Genomic DNA, 17,379 nt, shown 5'->3' with positions numbered 1-17,379 from the left:
CAACTGGAGGTGCTCTGTAGACCTCCGGGGTGTATACTATCATATCAAAATACACAGGAGCTCCAGGAGATGACTGCACTTCAGGCTTGGGGGCCAATCATTACCAGTTCAGAGCACTGCCCTTTGGCCTCACCACTGCCTCCCAAGTGTTCACCAAATGTATGGCAGTGGTTGCAGCTCACTCCATCTGTAAGGATTCCAGGTGTCCCCTTACCTGGAAGATTGGCTCCTAACGGTACCCATAAGGCATCAACTACTACGGGCGATTCAGTTTATGCTGCACCTGTTCCATCACTTGGGGATCACAGTGAATATGGTGAAATCATAGATGACTCCTGTACAGGATATCAAATTTATAGGGATACAATTAAACATAATCACACAGATAGCAGCCCTACCCCTCCAGAGAATAAGATCCTTGAGACAGCAGGTTCAATGTCTACTACACACCCCAACTGCACCAACTGAACTGGTCCTCATGGCCCCAGGTTCTGTGTCAGCTGCCATTCTTCTAGTGCCCCTAGCCAGTTTTTTTGTGTGAGTTCTCCAGTGGACCCTAATGGTACAATGGTCTATTCGGTGCCATCCATTCTCAGCCCCAGTCAGGCTCACTCTGATTTGCAGGTGTCATCTACAGTGGTGGATCCTTACAGATGAACTCCATCTTGGCAGACCATTCATTCTTCCCTCTTCTTCTGCCACTGTGACTTTGGATGCCTCCCTGTTGGGCTGGGATGGGGGACATTTTCAGGGTAAGATGGTCCAAGGCACGTGGTCCACGACGGAGACCAAATTGCACATAAATGTACTGGAGATGAGGGTCATTCTTCTCATGTTGCAAGCCTTTCATGACTGCCTTCCTCTGGGGACAGTTGCAATTCTGACAGACAATATGTCAGTGATTTGGTACGTCAACAAGTAGGGGGGAGCCCATTCATACCCATTGAGCAGGGAGGCCATGAGGGTTTGGGAATAGGCGATTTCTTCAAACTGCTTTCTTATTGCAACACACATCCTGGGGGAATCCAACATTCTGGCAGACAGACTGAGCAGATCGATATTCAGTCCACACTAGTGATTCCCTGAACCAATTGGTAGCAAATCTAATTTTCAGCCATTGGGGCCAGCCTTGCTGCGACCTCTTTGCTTCTCCCCTAAACAACAAATGCAGCAAGTACTTTGCTCTGATCCCCCCTTGGGGGAGTCACCCAGGGATGCTCTAGTCCACAATTGGCCCCCGGATCTCCTCTATGCTTATCCTTCGATCCGCCCGATACCCAAATTTCTTTAGAAGGCCAATCAATCTCCCCTTGAGATCTTACATTGGTACTTCAGGGGCTAACCCAGAAACTGTTTGAACCTGCTAGGTCATGTGAGTTAAAATTTTTTATCTTGGAAGACGGCCTTCCTAGTGGCCATTACTTAAGCTACAAGAGTGTTGGAATTGCAAACTTTGTCTTCTCTACCACCATACATAACTTTCTTCAATGATAGATTCTTTCTTAGAACAAATCCTTCATTCATACCGAAGGTTGCCTCAGAGGCAAACATTAACCAGCCTATCCACTTGCCTGCATTTTTCCCTAATTACTCCAGTAAAGGCAAATACATGCTACATTCCTTGGATGTTCACAGACAGTTGTGCTTTTACTTACACAGAACTAGACTTCTTAGAAAATCTGAACAATTGTTCATTGCTTTTTCCCCAAATAGGTTAGGTCAGGCTGTATCCAAGGTCACAATAGCCAAATGGATTACGGATTGTATTTCTGCAGTCTGCAGTTTATTCTCAGCAAGACAAGCAACTTCCCTGCCCAGCTAGAGCCCACTCTACTAGGTCAGTCTCTACTTCATCAGCCTTCTCTGCAAGAACCCCAGTTGATAAAATTTGTGCCACAGCTACTTAGTCCACAACTCATACGTTGGTATCTCACTTTAAGTTGGACATTATTTCCAGGAACAGAGCATCTTTTGGTTCCTCAGTGCTCAGGCATCTCCGTCTATTAATGCAGCTATGACAGAAACAATGTGATAAACAAGTGTTGAGACAGTGAATATGGCAATGTAAGTCTTAGCTTTTAGAGACTTTAGCAGACACCAGCAGCAATCTTTTTGTCAAGTAGCGTGGTTGGCAAATGTCGCCAAACATCTTGGAGCTCCTAAGTTATAAGCCGTTGTGCAACTGGGACTCTTAAATAGCAGTGGAGATTTGATTTAAAAAATGACACCCTGTGACCAATCAAAAACAGCACACTCTTCTTTCTTTTTACACAATCCTGAGCCAGAAAATGATTCAGGTCCCCTCTACTCTTACTAAATTGGAATTGACTGTTGACAAGTACTGCCAACAAAGGCTATTTGCTTAGAAGAGTGCCTGTGTCCTGTGCTTGTTTTAGGAATGCCTCCACTGTAGATATGTTTGTCATTAACCCTTGTGTACACATGTTCTCCAAGCGTTATTGCGTTGAATGCAGCTCTGGAGTTGGGTGTCTTTTGGAAGAGAATTCTCCAGAATTCAGTTTTCTGAATTTGCTTGTTTAGATGTTTTACTCCTTATAGTCTGGTGGAAACCCATCTGAGGATCCATGAAGTAAGGTCCTCAGTCCTGGATGTAACAGAGCCTGCCTTTTTTTTCCTCATTCTTGCTGGCTGACCAACCCTCTCTCCCCAGTGTTCCCACTCCAGGAGAGTCTCTTCAGATTCCTCATGTTGGCTGTACTGGATTTTGGTCATGCCAGGCAAGCAGGTGAAATGGGCCAGCAGGGAAGCCATCATATTACTAGTGTAGGGAATTTTTCTTTGGCCTGAATCATTGTCCCTTTTACTAATGTCATTCTGTGGGCTGGTCAGGCAATGAGAGGGTCATGTCAAACATGTCTGGTCATAAGGTTGTCATGCCTGTCTCTGTTCCCTCCTTCCTCCAGACCAGCATTAACTCATTTGAGTAGCAGTCTGTGTCATTAGATGATGCTCTGCACAGTCCTTCTCACCCCATGATAGGCATGCCCATCCTTGGTGTCAGTCCACCATGTGCCCAAAATAGTAAATGATCCCTGGATGTCTGAGCTATGGTCAGGGCTTTACCCCTTTACTGGAGCAACCAATACCATATCCATTTAAACTGTATAATTTGATCTTTGAAAGGGCCTTTATTGATGGGTCAGGAGTATAGTATTTCATTTGCCTGTGAATATGTGTCGTATCCTCCTACCTGAACTTTTAGAGTTTCCTAAAATCTGGACAGGCATATACATTTTATTTGCATGTTAATTATGTGCCAGAATATTTGTTATTTTTTTTATTTGTAAGAAGGTTCTCTCTGGTGGTGTGGGGACAAACTGGAATGTCTGGGAGACTGCATTCTCAAGCAGATTGCACATTATATCATGATATTCATAGATAATCAGTTTGTGAATATCCGTCATTTTAGAACTTCCAAAATGTTTTGTTGAACTGTAATTGGTTCACAAAATGAGTCCTGCCAAAGACTCAGAAGGACCCTTTGTCATATCAGCTGGTATGGTAAGCTGGCATCTGTCATGTATACATGTAGGCATATTGTCTTGCTGTGTCATTTACATATGATTGCAATTGTCTTTGTTTAAGTATGTTAAACTATTGTTTAGTCCTGGAGCATAAGGTATGCCAAGAAACTTTTATCATGTAATTTCTTAAGACAATAATGAATTATAAAGATCAGGTATAAGTCATTTTTCAGTTGAAATGAAGTATACTTGAAAATTAAAAAAAAATGACTAATTGGTGTAACACTAATGTGTTTTGATGAATCATTCCTTTCATTGTATTGTTTAATATCATGTAGGTGTTCCCTGACTTTATCATTAACATTGTTTTGAATGTCGTAACATAACAAGGCAGGAAATGTTAGGTACTTAGCTTGGCAAGTGGAAAAACTTTTTCAAAACATATTGTCTGCCGTTCCTGGCTTTATTAAAAAAAAAGTTGTTTTCATGATTAATCTACAGGCAGTAGTACCTTTGTTGATGGCTACTCAGTCCCATGGGCTATATCCCTAAATCTAGATTATTTTAAAATTATAAATTCAGGTTTATTATGAAATAAGTTTCAGCTTAGTCACTGTTGTGTGCCAATGCTACCTAAGTTAGACCCCTGTGTGACACTGGCATTGCCCATTTCACCAGTGCCTTCTATATCAATAAAAATGTTGACACATCTCAATTAGTGTAGTATAATTTTCTTACATAATCAAAAAAAATCACTTTGGAACCATGCAACCATTACTGCATGAAACATTCCAGTGTATACAATCATATTTCTCTACTGCCTTGTACCGAAATGTAATGAAAGTCATTGACAGTGTACCACTTGTCCTGTCAGCAAAATTTGTGGATGCATTATGTAAAAGCATAAAATATTCCAATTGAAACTGCACCTCATACAAGTGCACTCACAACTGAGCGAAATTCTGTAAATGCAAACAGAATTCCAAAACCGAAAAGCATGCACATGCACAAAAACTTGTCCCCTGTAATCCCTCAACCTGCTACTTCTATATACCAACTCTAAGGGTGCACTATCTTAGGCAAAGGGGAGATCCCTAGTACCACCGCAATTCAACTTTCCATGGAAAATCTAGTCAGTCTTACAATACTGGTCATATAAATGAGTGTCAGTCACTTGTGTGTTTTGTAGACAAGGTTGGCTCTCTTATCTATATCTAAGTATGTGTGTGTGTGTGTGTGTGTGTGTGTAGTTATGTATAGATATATAAATATTTATATTACACAAGACAAAGTCCTAAATGTTCTATCAAAAGCTAAACATACTGCATCAGTGGGTCCTGACAATATCCCTGGATGCATCTTAAATAGCATGAAGCACAATTTAGCCACACCTCCTAACAGTACTGTTCAGTATCAGCCTCCACACAGGTTTAGTACCAAGCAAATGGAGAACAGGTCATTCCCCTTCATAAGGGAGGACTTTCCCTAGACCCAGGCAGTTACAGACCCATAAGTCTGACCAGCCTCATATGTAAAGCCATGGAAAGACTGATCATGGAATTAATCAATAAGGACATAGGGAGCTTCCAAACACTGGACCCATCTCAGTTTGGATTTGGCAAGAGCAGGACATGCTTACTCAACCTGATGATTTTTTTTTGAAAAAGTCACCAAAGCAATGGATGAAATTAAAATGGTACACACTGTATACCTCGACCTGACCAAAGCTTTTGACACAATTCCCTTTCAGGCAGAGTAGTAAAGCTAAATAAACAGGGAATAAACCCCTATGCCACCCACTGGATTGCAAACTGGCTCACAGACAAGATGCAGATAATCAAAATAGGGGAAGTTCACAGAGACCAGTCACCAGTGGAGTCCCCAAGGATTCTGTGCTGGGACCTGTCCTATTTGTCATCTACTTGTCTGAAGGAAAAGCCAATGCCAAAGGGCCATAGCTAACTAAATTTGCAGATAACTGTAAGCTAGAAGCAGTTACTGAATACCCAAATGACTTAGCTGTGCTGTAGGAAGGTTTATCTCAAGTAAATAGCTGGTGAGAAAATCATGTCCTCAAACTAAATGCCAATTAAAATGCATTATTCTACCATTTGGGAAGTCATCTACCCCTGGAAACTACCACATTAACATTACTTCCCAAAGAGTTGACCCAGTTGTTTGGGATTTGGGAATTGATGTGGACAGTGATGTAACTATTAGTCAACATGTGTCTGTTGTAAGGAAGTCCTTCTATATCGCATAGCTTATAAATAAAGGAGTTATGTCTAGATCCAGGGATGGTATTATCTCCCTATACGCAACCCTCGTTAGGGCAGTCATTGAATATAATGCCCCCTTTGGCATGTTTGTGTCCAGACAAAGGCAATAACTGGAACATCCACAGAGATACCTTACTAAAAGGATACAAGGCTTAAACTAAATGCCCTACAACCCTGCCACTATACTTAGTATCCTACAGACTGCTAAGAGGTGACCTATGCCTAGTATACAAAGCATCCTCTGACCCATGACTACTGGTTTTGCTGCACATCCATGAGTCAGATTGCATCAGAAATACTTGGTCTAGGGATCTAAATCTCTTTTGCAACATCAACAGAGTGGTTTGGAGAGACAGGTATATTTTGCAGAATCCCAGTCCACATAAAACAAAGTTTATCCATGTCCGTTTTCAAGCATAACTTGGCTCTATTGATGAGCAATAGAAAATTTACCCCAGGATTGTTCCTGTACTACTAATGGACAGAGGCAGCTCGTAAATACTTAATCCCATGCGTGGGTCTCATCAAATTATATGTGGTATAATCCTGGTTATTCTTATTAGGGTTAATATATAATTATAGATCATGGGATGGGAAAGACCAATGTATAACCAAATGGGAGAGGTTATTTCGAGCACAAAAAGGGAAGCTGGCTCAGCTTAAAATGACCCACAAGGGCAGCTAGCCTAGTACTTACCTATGAGCCTGTATCTGTGTGTGTGTGTGTGTGTGTGTGTAGTACATAAAATGTATGTTTATACATACACACACACACACACACACACACACACACACACACACACACACACCAGGACTAGACACCCAGTGATGTGAACCTTGGCTCTAGATGATAGTCACTGTTGAAGTGACACTCCAACCCCAAGTACAAAAATGGGAAAAGGGGTCGGGTTGTGGATGGATGTGTGTGTGTGTGTGTGTGTGTGTGTATGTGTGTGTGTGTGTGTGTGTATGTATATATATAAAATATATAGAGAGAAATATATATATATGTATATACATACATATATATATATATATATATATATATATATATAAATATCTTTATAAATATATATATAGGTCTTAGTACCTTTAGCTAGTGTTATCTGATAGACTAAAGGACTGTCAATCTGGTCGGTGACACATAGGCTCCTGACTTGTGATCTCTGGTCGGTCTTACATGCTGTGAATGACTCAGCATTCTTTGAACTCCATATCCTAAATATAACTAGTGGCAAGGCAGACGCATCCTCTTTCTACATAACCTATACTGCCATGTGAATAACATAAGAAGGAGCAAGGCGGTTCCTAACCAACACAGCCCCATTTTCAGGAATAGGCTGCCGTTACATATCAAAGAGAGGACATTCTTTTAAACCTGTTTAGATGACTGAATGAGTGATTATAGATTTTCTGCTGGGACATGTTGGGAAGAACTTCTTAATGTGGATACTGTTACTTTTACTGCAGTACTGGGTAACATTGCTGAACTTCTTAATGGCCCCCTTGGCCATTAGCTTAGTAACAGCCTATGAACCTGTGAACCCTTGCAGTGAATTTCAGTCTCAATTGGAATGTCTCCCAGTCCCAAACACTTGAGAAGATTGCTACTGATTAAAATGTCAGACACACACACACACACACACACACACACACACACACACACACACACACACACACACACTCATTTGGAGCTGAAGTGCTACCTTTTCTCCAAAATAAATGCATTTTGATATTCTAGAGCCAGGTGCTACTATTATAAGCTGCTGTTGTATGCTTTCATGGTGCTTTCTATTTGAATGTACACCTCAACAAACCTGGTAATTTTTTAAACGTTTTGACTCCTCACTTTGTATACAATCTGTAGGACCTCATTGGATGAATTGTCGCATTTCATTATCATTGACATGAAATAATTCTATAGTCATACCTTTCAACTGTCCCTGATTTTGACCCAAATTTTATCTCTGTCCTCTGAATCCTTCCTAAAACTGGAGACTTTTGGAGACATGATGGTGAGTTACATTTAAGAAATATTTATGTTTTTCCAAACATCTTTATTAAATTTACACATATGACAAAGGCAATCTTACATTTATTTACATGAAAAACATACAAAATTATATCACTTTAGTTACAAACAGTTTACATCACAGACACTATTGAAACAACTATAGATGTAAACATTATACATCATAGGTTCATAGGTGTGTACTAAGCTAATGGCCTTGGAGCCTTTACTAGCCTAGCCCATAGATGTGCCCTGGCATTGTGCCACCCAACGTTAGTTCCCAGTGCCTCTATCAAGTAGAGCCACTGGAGTGGTCCCTGAGGTGAACTTTCTATTTCCCATCCACTCATCAAGATTTCTCTTGAAGAGGGCCAGTGAGGTGCTCTGCTTGACATGTATGGGAAGTCTATTCCAGAGCATGGGCAGTCTCTGGGTTATGAACCTGTCCCTCATCACTTATAACCCATCCAGTGATTGTCAGTTAAGCATTATATAGCTCATTCAAATTCTGCCTCTTAAACCTTGTTCCTGCTTTGCATATATTGTTCCCACAATTCCCATTTTTTCCTATGTAGTTTGCTACTTCCCTTTTCTAAAGATCCAATTTCCAGTTGTTTTATCTCTGTTACTATATTCACTACTTCTAGTAAAGTTGGTATAGACTGTGATTTCCATTTTCTAGTAATTGTTTTTTTTGGCAGCCACCATAATTAGACACAGCAAGGTTTTACTATGTTTAGGCAATTTCGATTAAGTTGTATAACTCAAAAAAATCATCTCCCCAGTCAGTCCAATCTGCTTACCCAGCATCTCCGACAGAGCAGTCTGCAGGGAATCCTAACAGTCTTCCAGCTCATCACACTTCCAAAAAATATGTTCCCAGCTACCTCTTTCTTCCCTGTCACACCGCCAACATTTGCTATCCACCTGAGGAAACATTCTTTGGAGTCTACTTAGAGTATAAAAATACCTATGTAAACACTTCCAGGCAAAGATCCTAAATATTCTAGACTTTGTTGCATATTTCGGAGATATACATATATTCCACCATTGTATCTTTGTGAATTGCTTATCCAGTCTCTCTTCCCAATCCTTTCTAAGCTCCTCTGATTGATTCTTAGAATTGTCATGCAATATTTTGTGCTTTACTAATTATTTCTTTTTTAACAGCATCTTCTGTTCTAGATTCTATTAAAAACTCTATCAGTGATGGTCTTTCATTTAGGAGCCCCCTATTTCTTTCTCTTTGCCTGTACTCTGATATCAGTCCTTGATAGGGAAAGCAATCTCTGACCTGCTGTCCAAATAAATTCTTGGCCTCTTCCCATTCTTTTACATTTCCCTTTCTAGTTATTTGCTCCCAATACCTTGGTTCCTTTGTCAGTTTTCTCCAGTAATTTCCACCCCCCTCTTGCCTATTATCCGTATCCCTGACCACAGTCAGCCCTGTCGGCAAAATCTCCTTTCTCCATTATCATGCTGGTTTGGGTCTTAGAATACACCCTGCTATTTTATGAATATAATACGCTGTATGATTTTGGTTGTTCTCCTTAAGAGACTGCATCCAAAATCCCAATCTCTCCTTATTTCCTGAGCTTCCTCCCTGTGTCAGCATAATTTCTTTCCACTTTGAATTATAGTTTTCTGCTTGTGCTATGTGTAAGAATCTTAACTGTGTTGCTCTAAAATACCCCTCAAATTAGGTAATCATAGTCCACCTTTTTCTATTGGTAGAATCATCTTTTCCCATTTGACCCTTGCTCTCTTACCTTCCCAGATAAAATCCTTCAACTCTTTTTTCAATTGCTATCCACAACTTCTCCAGTTGATAGAAGTATGCTTGACCTGTGTGTAAGACTAAAAGGACTAAAAACATTTTAATGGCTTGTATCTACACTTAAGAAAGAATGACAATAATTAGAGTTATCAACTTATTTTACTTCAGAAACTGTATTTTAATTCACATTGTCTTATTCTGTTAACATCTCAAGTTAAAAACAGTAATAATGTTTTAAAAAGTGTCCCTGAATACTTCTGGTTTTATCCCTGATTCTGTTGAGATTTGTCCCTGTTTAGTTGAGAGATGTATTTGTAGTCATTTTGTGGTATCACTTTACTGAATAATTTGAACAGTTTCTCTTTTGGTCTATGAAGTAAGGGTCCAAAGATGGATATGTTTAAAAGTTGGGACAGCATTAGTGAGTAGCATTTAGTCTTACAAGTGTAGCTTCATAATGCTGAGAATGGTTGTAATTATTGGATAACTGTGACACACAATCTGTCATGTCTCATAATTTTGAACTTAATAATGCAAGTACACATTACTTCTTGCAGTGCACTCATGAATTTGAAAACATTTCACAGCCCCCTAAAAGAAAAAAAGAAAAACTTCATGCAAGTGTTTTTGCCTGAGCAAGCCCTGTTCATCCCTCACATAATCCCCTTCACTTCACCCCACCCTGCTACTCAGATATTAACTGTGATATTGCATAAACAAGGAAAATAGAAAAGATTTAGCTATTCCACTATCTCCACCTTTGTGCATTTTGGAGTTGGTATTTATTTAAGACAGGTGTGAGGGGGATGCAGAAGGGACTTCTTACCCCTTGCAAAAAATGGCATTTCCTTTTGCTTAAAAGACAAAATCACAACCACCATTCCTAAACAATGTAAAGTCCACTATTTTAAAATACTGTTGCACAAAGCAGACAACAAAATGGTGGGATGGAAATTTAGATGTATTGTGTCTTGAATTTGCCTAATGCTCTCAGTTTTTAAATATTTATAATCTGAAATTTACAACATACCATCTTATTTAAAACGCTTCATGAATTTTACAGTAGTAACTTTCATATTGAAGTAAAAACTAAATCTCTGGCAGTTTTGTTGCTTAAAGTCATCGTTGAGTGAGGCATGAACAGTTCTACTCCTTTTGATTATGAGGAAGAATTATATATGTATGTTTTAGAATTTAAGGGAAGTAGTGCCAAGGATTGTTATCAGTCTACATTAAATGTTGTTATATCTTTCGGCTTTTCCCGGTTAGGGGTTGCCACAGCGGAACTCTGGTCCGCTAATGATTGGCAGTAGATTTTTACATGCCGAGTTGCCAGCTCTGACGCACAACCTTCAACGAAGGTACACCCATTCACGCATGTCTCCATACAGAAGACGCTTTAGCTGAGAATCGAACAGGACAACATCTTACTTTGAGGCAACAACGCTACCACAGCACCATCACCACAGCTACAGTCTACATTAAATGTTATGATCACAAATTGTCATGCCAATAGCATTTTTCAGGGTTTTATTGGGAAGCTTACCCCTCATCCATTTCTTCAGAATACCTCAAGATCTAGTTTCAAAATTAGTTTATCTTTAAAGTGGTTTTCTATATACTGTGAAAAATAACATTTAGAACAAGAGTTGGAGATTTATTTCTTTCTTTACTCTTTTAATGTAAGACTAAAATAAAAGATGTTGAAATTTAAGAGAAAAATTCAACTTCCTGATGCTTCCAGTGATCTTTTTTTTCATAAAGCCACAACTTAACAGCATAAACATTTTATCAGAACATGTTACAGATGTGACAACAATTATTTTTGACTGGCCAAAATATGGTTTGTTCCCCAGCAAATGGTTTCATTCAAATGTGTTAAGTCATGATACATGCATGGTACATCCCTTGGTCTTTGATGTTGAAAGATGTTTTGTGCTTTGCATGTCCATTGTCGAGATGATGACGTGCTCCTTTTTTCAGTAGCTTTCCCCTTGGATATGATTTTAAGTACGACCATTCTTGGTTTATTGTAGGCTTTTTTGTTTAGAAATATTAAATAGCATCTTAAAAAATGGGCAAAGTAAGTCATTATGATACATATTGATGTTATATTGTCTTTGTTATTGTAGGCATTTTGGGCTCCTGGTGACAATGGAGTTATTTTTGTTGGATGGTGGCATGAGCCTTTTAGACTTGGGCGGAAGTACTGCTCAAATAGACGGTAAGTGTATAACTTGATTTAGAATGAAAGCACATATAATTGTGACTCTTTTTCCTTTTATCATGAAAACTGTATAGTCATTGGTACAGTTTGAAGTTTGATAGGTCCCTTGAAATGATTACAGAATATGTTTGCTCGGATGAACACCAGGTTGGCTAACACATGGTTAGTAGAATTTACTTTTATTTTTTAAGAAAATTCTTGAGTTTTCCACAATCACGTATGCAAGCAGATACCATGGGTTTGGGGTGTATACCCTTTATATCCCACTGCAAAACATTCCCAGAAAGAAAGGATTTATGATTGTTGGTGCATTATATATTAGCCACCTTAGTATTAGTGGCTACTGTTTAATTCACTTCTTGTTATATATAGTGTTATCACAGTGCCTACTTTCAAATATTGTATTATTCAGTTGTTTGCTTCAAAATGAAGATATCTCCATATGACGTTTGGCAGAGCACTTCAGCATCATCTCTTAACCACTGTGTAACCTAATTTGCACATAGCAATGAATTATTTAAATGTGTTTTGTCTCAATGCTGTGCAGCTGTTGTATTTGTATAGGTTCATAGGTAAGTACTAGGCTAGATGCCCTTGAGGCCATTTTAACCTTAGCCAGTTTCCCTTTTTGTGCTCAAAATAACTTGTCTCATTTGGTTATAGATTGGCCTCACCCTTCCCATGGTCTATAATTATATATTAGCCCTAATGAGAGTAACTGTGATCATGCCATAGATAATTTGAGAGGATCCATACATGGGATAAAGCAATTAGGTGCTGCCTGTATCCATTAGTAGTACAGGTGACAGTCCTGGGGTAAATGTGGTAAATGTGTCTGTTTCCCATCCATAGATCAAAGTTGGGCACAAATGTGGACAGAGATGAACTGTTATGTGAATGGGGAATCTGTTTCACAGCAGCAGTATCCTCTATAAGATATACCTGTCCCTCCAAGCCATTCTGTTGATGTTGCAAAAGAGGTTTAGATCCCAAGACTGTGCATTTTTGATGTCATTTGACATGCTGATGTATAATAAATCCATCAGCAATGGGACAGAGGGTGTCTTATATGCCAAACACAGGTCACCTCTTAACAGTCTGTAGGATGCTGAATGTAGAATCAGGGCTTTGAGTTGGTCCATGTAGAACATGTTGTTTAGGCCTTGTTTCATTTAAGTAAGGTGCCTCTGTGAGCATTCCAGTTGTTGAATGTGTCTGCCAGATATATGCGAAGGGGGGCATTATGTTCAATGATTGGCCTAATGAGGGCTGAGTAAAGTGGGACAATGATAGTCATAAATCGAGACACAGTCCCTTTCTTTATAAGCTGTGCAGTATAGAAGGACTTTCTTACAACAGTAGACACATGTTGACTAAACGTTAAGTCACTGTCCACATAAGTATCCAAATCCCGAACAAGTGGATCAACTCTCAAGGGCATAATGTTAATGTGGTAGTTCCCTGGGGTAGATGACTTCCCAAAGGATACAATAATATATTCATTGGCATTTACTTTCAGTCCATGATTTTGGCACCAGTTATTTATTTGGGACAAACCTTCTTGCAGATCGTTAAGTCATTTGTGGATTTAGTGACTGCTCCCATCTTGCAGTCATCTGTAAAATAAGTCAGCCCAAAGCCATTTGGTATTGGCTTTTACTTCAGAAAAATAGATGTCAAACAGGAGAGGTCTCAGTGCAGAATGTTGGTAGCCTGCATTGGTGGCTGGTCTCTTTGTGGAGGTAACTTCCCCTATTTTGATTATCTGCATCCTATGTGCAAGCCATCTGACAATCCAGCAGGTGACATATACAGGTTTATTCCAAGTTTATTTAGCTTTTCTACTATGCCTGAGTGGGGAATGTGTCACAAGCTTTGGCCAGGTTGAGGTGTGTGGTGTGTACTGTTTTGCCTTCATCCATTGCTTTGGTGACCTTTTCAAAACAAATCCGCCAGTTTGAGTAAGGATGACCTACCCTTGACAAATCCAAACTGAGACTGGTCCAGTCTTTGGAGGTGCTCTCTGTTCTGATTGATTACTTACACAAGTCATTCCATGAATTTGCATATGAGGCTGGTCAGACCTATGGGTAAGTAATTGCCTGAGTCTGTAGCTTACATATTTACTTATATTTCTTTTTTCTCCAAGTACTAAGTCCAGTACAAATTCAAAAGCAAACATTTTATTTGCTCACCTACTCACACTCACGCACTCTCTTTTTTTTTGCTTCGCTGGTGAGGGTCACAGTAGTGGCTACCTAAGCAAGACAGACCAAACTTGCATTTCCCCTATGATATATTCCAGATCTTCCTTTTGACTGTCAAGCAGTTCCTCCTGCTTGTTGTATGTCTGTCTGAGTGTCCAGACAGTGGGACATACCTGGAAAAACTCAAGTGAGAATTACCAGAGGTATACCCCTTTAAGATGAACAAGACCACCTGAGCTAGCTCTTTTTTCACCATATAAGAGGCAGTTCTACTCCCAGGCCCTACTGGATATCTGAGCTGTTCGACCTATAGAGGAAAGTAAGCTCAGTGATTCTACATAGAAAGTTATTTTCTGTTACCTGTAATTATAGTCTAATTTTTAGTCATTACTCACAGCTTGTGACCATTGGAGAAGATCAGATTGTAGACTGTCAGAGAAATGTGCTCCCATTTCACCATCTCAGAGCATTTGAGTACAGCAAGACTTTAGCTTTTGCCCACCCCACTTCTGTGTCTGACGTTTCCTCTTGCCATCAAGTTCTGAATGAAATCTGGGATACTTAAATTATTTCACTAAATGCAGCTGTGCACCTTCCCACCCCTCACCTAAGGGGGGCAAGCCACTCTTTTTCAGGAAAGTTATGCATTCTGCAATATCAAGTTATCATTCCATTCCCTTCACTATCAGCTGTGAATTTCTCATTTATGTATTGGAAGTCGCAGTTTGATGTGGTCAAAAGCACATTATCTGCAAACATAAATTTAGATTTTACAAATTATATGCCATCCCAAACATGGCCAAATATTGATATCTTGAATGTGAAAGTCACTGTGGGCATGGTGGCAAGGCATATCGTTCAAAGACCCTGCCAGTCATAATTATTTTTTGCTCCCTTTCTCCTCCCTGTAGTTTACCATTGGCTTCCACCGACTCATTTTCTTGCTCACCAGATCTAGCAGACCCACCTTAGTCTCCCATAGGCTCAAGCCAACCCACGCCCACGGCTGGTGCAGCATTCTACTGCTGCAGGGGAGAATGTCATAGCCTCCTACCCCTCTGCAACAGCCTTATGAGCTCCGCAGTTGCTGCCTATGGGAGGTACATACCTACTTCTGTGCATGTGCAACCTCTTGACTAAGCAACATACCAGCTGCAGCACAGAACTCACCCAGCTCTTAATGCTGATATTGCAATGAGCCTAGTCAGCCCCAATCCCCTTAGGATGGGTAAGCCAGCCTCAGTCACTCACTTCCTTTCTCCCACTCTGGTAACTTTAGTGCCATTGCCACTAGTCAAACCCAGGTTGTCTGTGTAAAGTAAGGGCTTTATCTCTCTGCATCATGGAGCTAGACTTGGAGTGTCCTTGATATTGCACTAATTCATTTTTATGCTTTGAATGTGTTTGTAACACTGCATTTGATGTTTCTGATGTGAATGTCAGGAGTATGGATTGTTTCAATTCAACAGGGAATTTGCATTAAGGTTTTGTATTTTTTCCATGCACACACACACACACACACACACATGTATATATATATTTTACATTCGTTGACTGGGAGTGTCCGACTGAGCACAAGCCTTTTTTCAAAGGAGGCCTGGGGAGAAAAGCTCCACAAATATAAACAAAGCAATTAACATAGAATTAGCGTTATTAAGCAGTTTCATGTTGAATACAGTTTATAACAATTTAAAATTAGTAACAATTTAAATAATACTATAAACAAAAGGATCATAACAATACAAGTATAGTAAGTAATATTTTACAGTTAAATAAATTTGCTAGTATAAGTTCAATACCAGAGTATAGGATCATAACAATAAAATTATAGTAAGTAATATTTTACAGTTAAATAAATTTGCTAGTATAAGGTTCAGTAAACAGAGTATAGCAAAAGCTTAGGAAGTTAATTAGAAAGTTTGCTAGTTGGTGTTGAGTGAGCAGAGTAAAGCTAAAGATTAGGTGGTTACAAAAAGCATAGGATGTATGTTATTCAAGCTAAGTATTAAGAGTTAATTAGACAGTACTGTAGAGGTGGGTAGTGATCAGGGAGGGTGCATACAATGGCAGGTCCAGTGATTTTTAAAGTAGTCTTTGATGGCTAACTTAAATTGTTTGGGATGAGTCAGGTTTCTGATTTCTACTGGGAGTTTGTTCCCTGCATGTTGCACTTCGAAGAAGTCTGGTGGAGGAGTAGTGGGAGATGAGGGGTGATAAACTAGGACAAAAGCCAGGCTGATATAGAATGGAGTGTATGATTTGGAGTTGGGATTGTTGGAACAAGTGAGGTAGTTCAAGCCAGTTCAGGTATTTTAGGGATACAGTGGTGAGATGTATATGTTTGTTGAGCTGCGAATCTAGCTATCTTGTGGTAGGTTGATTTTAATTTGGTAAGTAGGGAGGAGTTGAGATTAGTGAGTATTTGAGAGCAGTAAGTTAAGCAGGGTAGGAGGTAAGCATGGGTAAGACAGATCCTAGCTTCGGTGGTGAGGAATTTATTATTCCTGTACAGGAGTCCTAGCTTTTGATGGATTTTTTGACACAGTTGTTAATGTGAAGGTCGAACTTTAATTGGTCATCAGTGGAAATGCCAAGCAGTTTTGTGCTAGTTTTAACTTCTATAGGAGTATTGTTAAGGGACCTAATGGAGAAGGATAGTTTTATGTGGTTTGTAGATTTAGGTAGAAAGAGTAGTAATTTTGCTTTCTTAGTGTTGAGGATGAGCTGATTATTAGTGAGCCACATCTGTACTGAGCTGAAAGATGTCTGAGTATTTGCTAGAAGTTCTGAGGGGGAGGTAGAGATAGTGATTTCTGCAGAGTCATCTGCGTATTGGACAATGTTAAATTGGGGACAGTAGGAGTGAAGTGAGTTGGTCAAGATACTAAAAAGTAAAGGTCCAAGAATGGATCCTTGGGGGGGCACCTGTTCTTACTGAAAGGGGGGGGGTAGAAAGTGCAGAGTCCCATCTCACTGACTGTTGAATATCAGAGAGATAGCTAGAGAACCATGCAACTGTATCAGAGGAGAAGTTTAGGTCTGCAAGTTTGTTAAGTAGAAGAGAGTTTGAGGCAGTGTCAAAAGCCTTTGACAGATCAAGGAATAGGCAAGATATGAGTTTATGACCGTCTTTGGCTAGGGTTATGGTGTTGAGAAAAGATAGTAGAGCTATGGTTGTACTATGTTTGGGACAGAAGCCGTGCTGTGTTGGAGTGAGCAGATTTTCCTGTGTGAGATAATGCATAACTTGTTTTTGTATACACTTCTCAAGGACTTTAGAGAGAGGGCAGAGGATTGCAATAGGTCTAAAGTTAGAGATTTCAGTGGAGTTACCTCCTTTATGAATAGGAAGAGTGTGGAATTATTTTCAGATAGATGGTACTTTAGACTCAG

General features: G+C 39.6%; 1 protein-coding gene across 1 annotated transcript in view; it reads left to right on the top strand.

The window, feature by feature from the left end:
• Positions 1-17,379, top strand: part of LOC122806187 (acylamino-acid-releasing enzyme-like) — a 1,918,826-nt gene that overhangs the window by 423,262 nt on the left and 1,478,185 nt on the right. Inside the window, exon 8 of the mRNA XM_044076421.1 lies at positions 11,685-11,776. Within this exon, the coding sequence (XP_043932356.1) occupies positions 11,685-11,776 (92 nt within the window). The remainder of the gene's footprint in view (positions 1-11,684; positions 11,777-17,379) is intronic.

This window comes from Protopterus annectens, chromosome 7.part0 (assembly GCF_019279795.1).
Source record: "Protopterus annectens isolate FY-2018-M chromosome 7.part0, PAN1.0, whole genome shotgun sequence".
Lineage (NCBI taxonomy): Eukaryota > Metazoa > Chordata > Ceratodontiformes > Protopteridae > Protopterus > Protopterus annectens.
The sequence above is the reverse complement of the archived record's forward strand: the minus strand, read 5'-3'. Positions and strand labels throughout refer to the sequence as shown.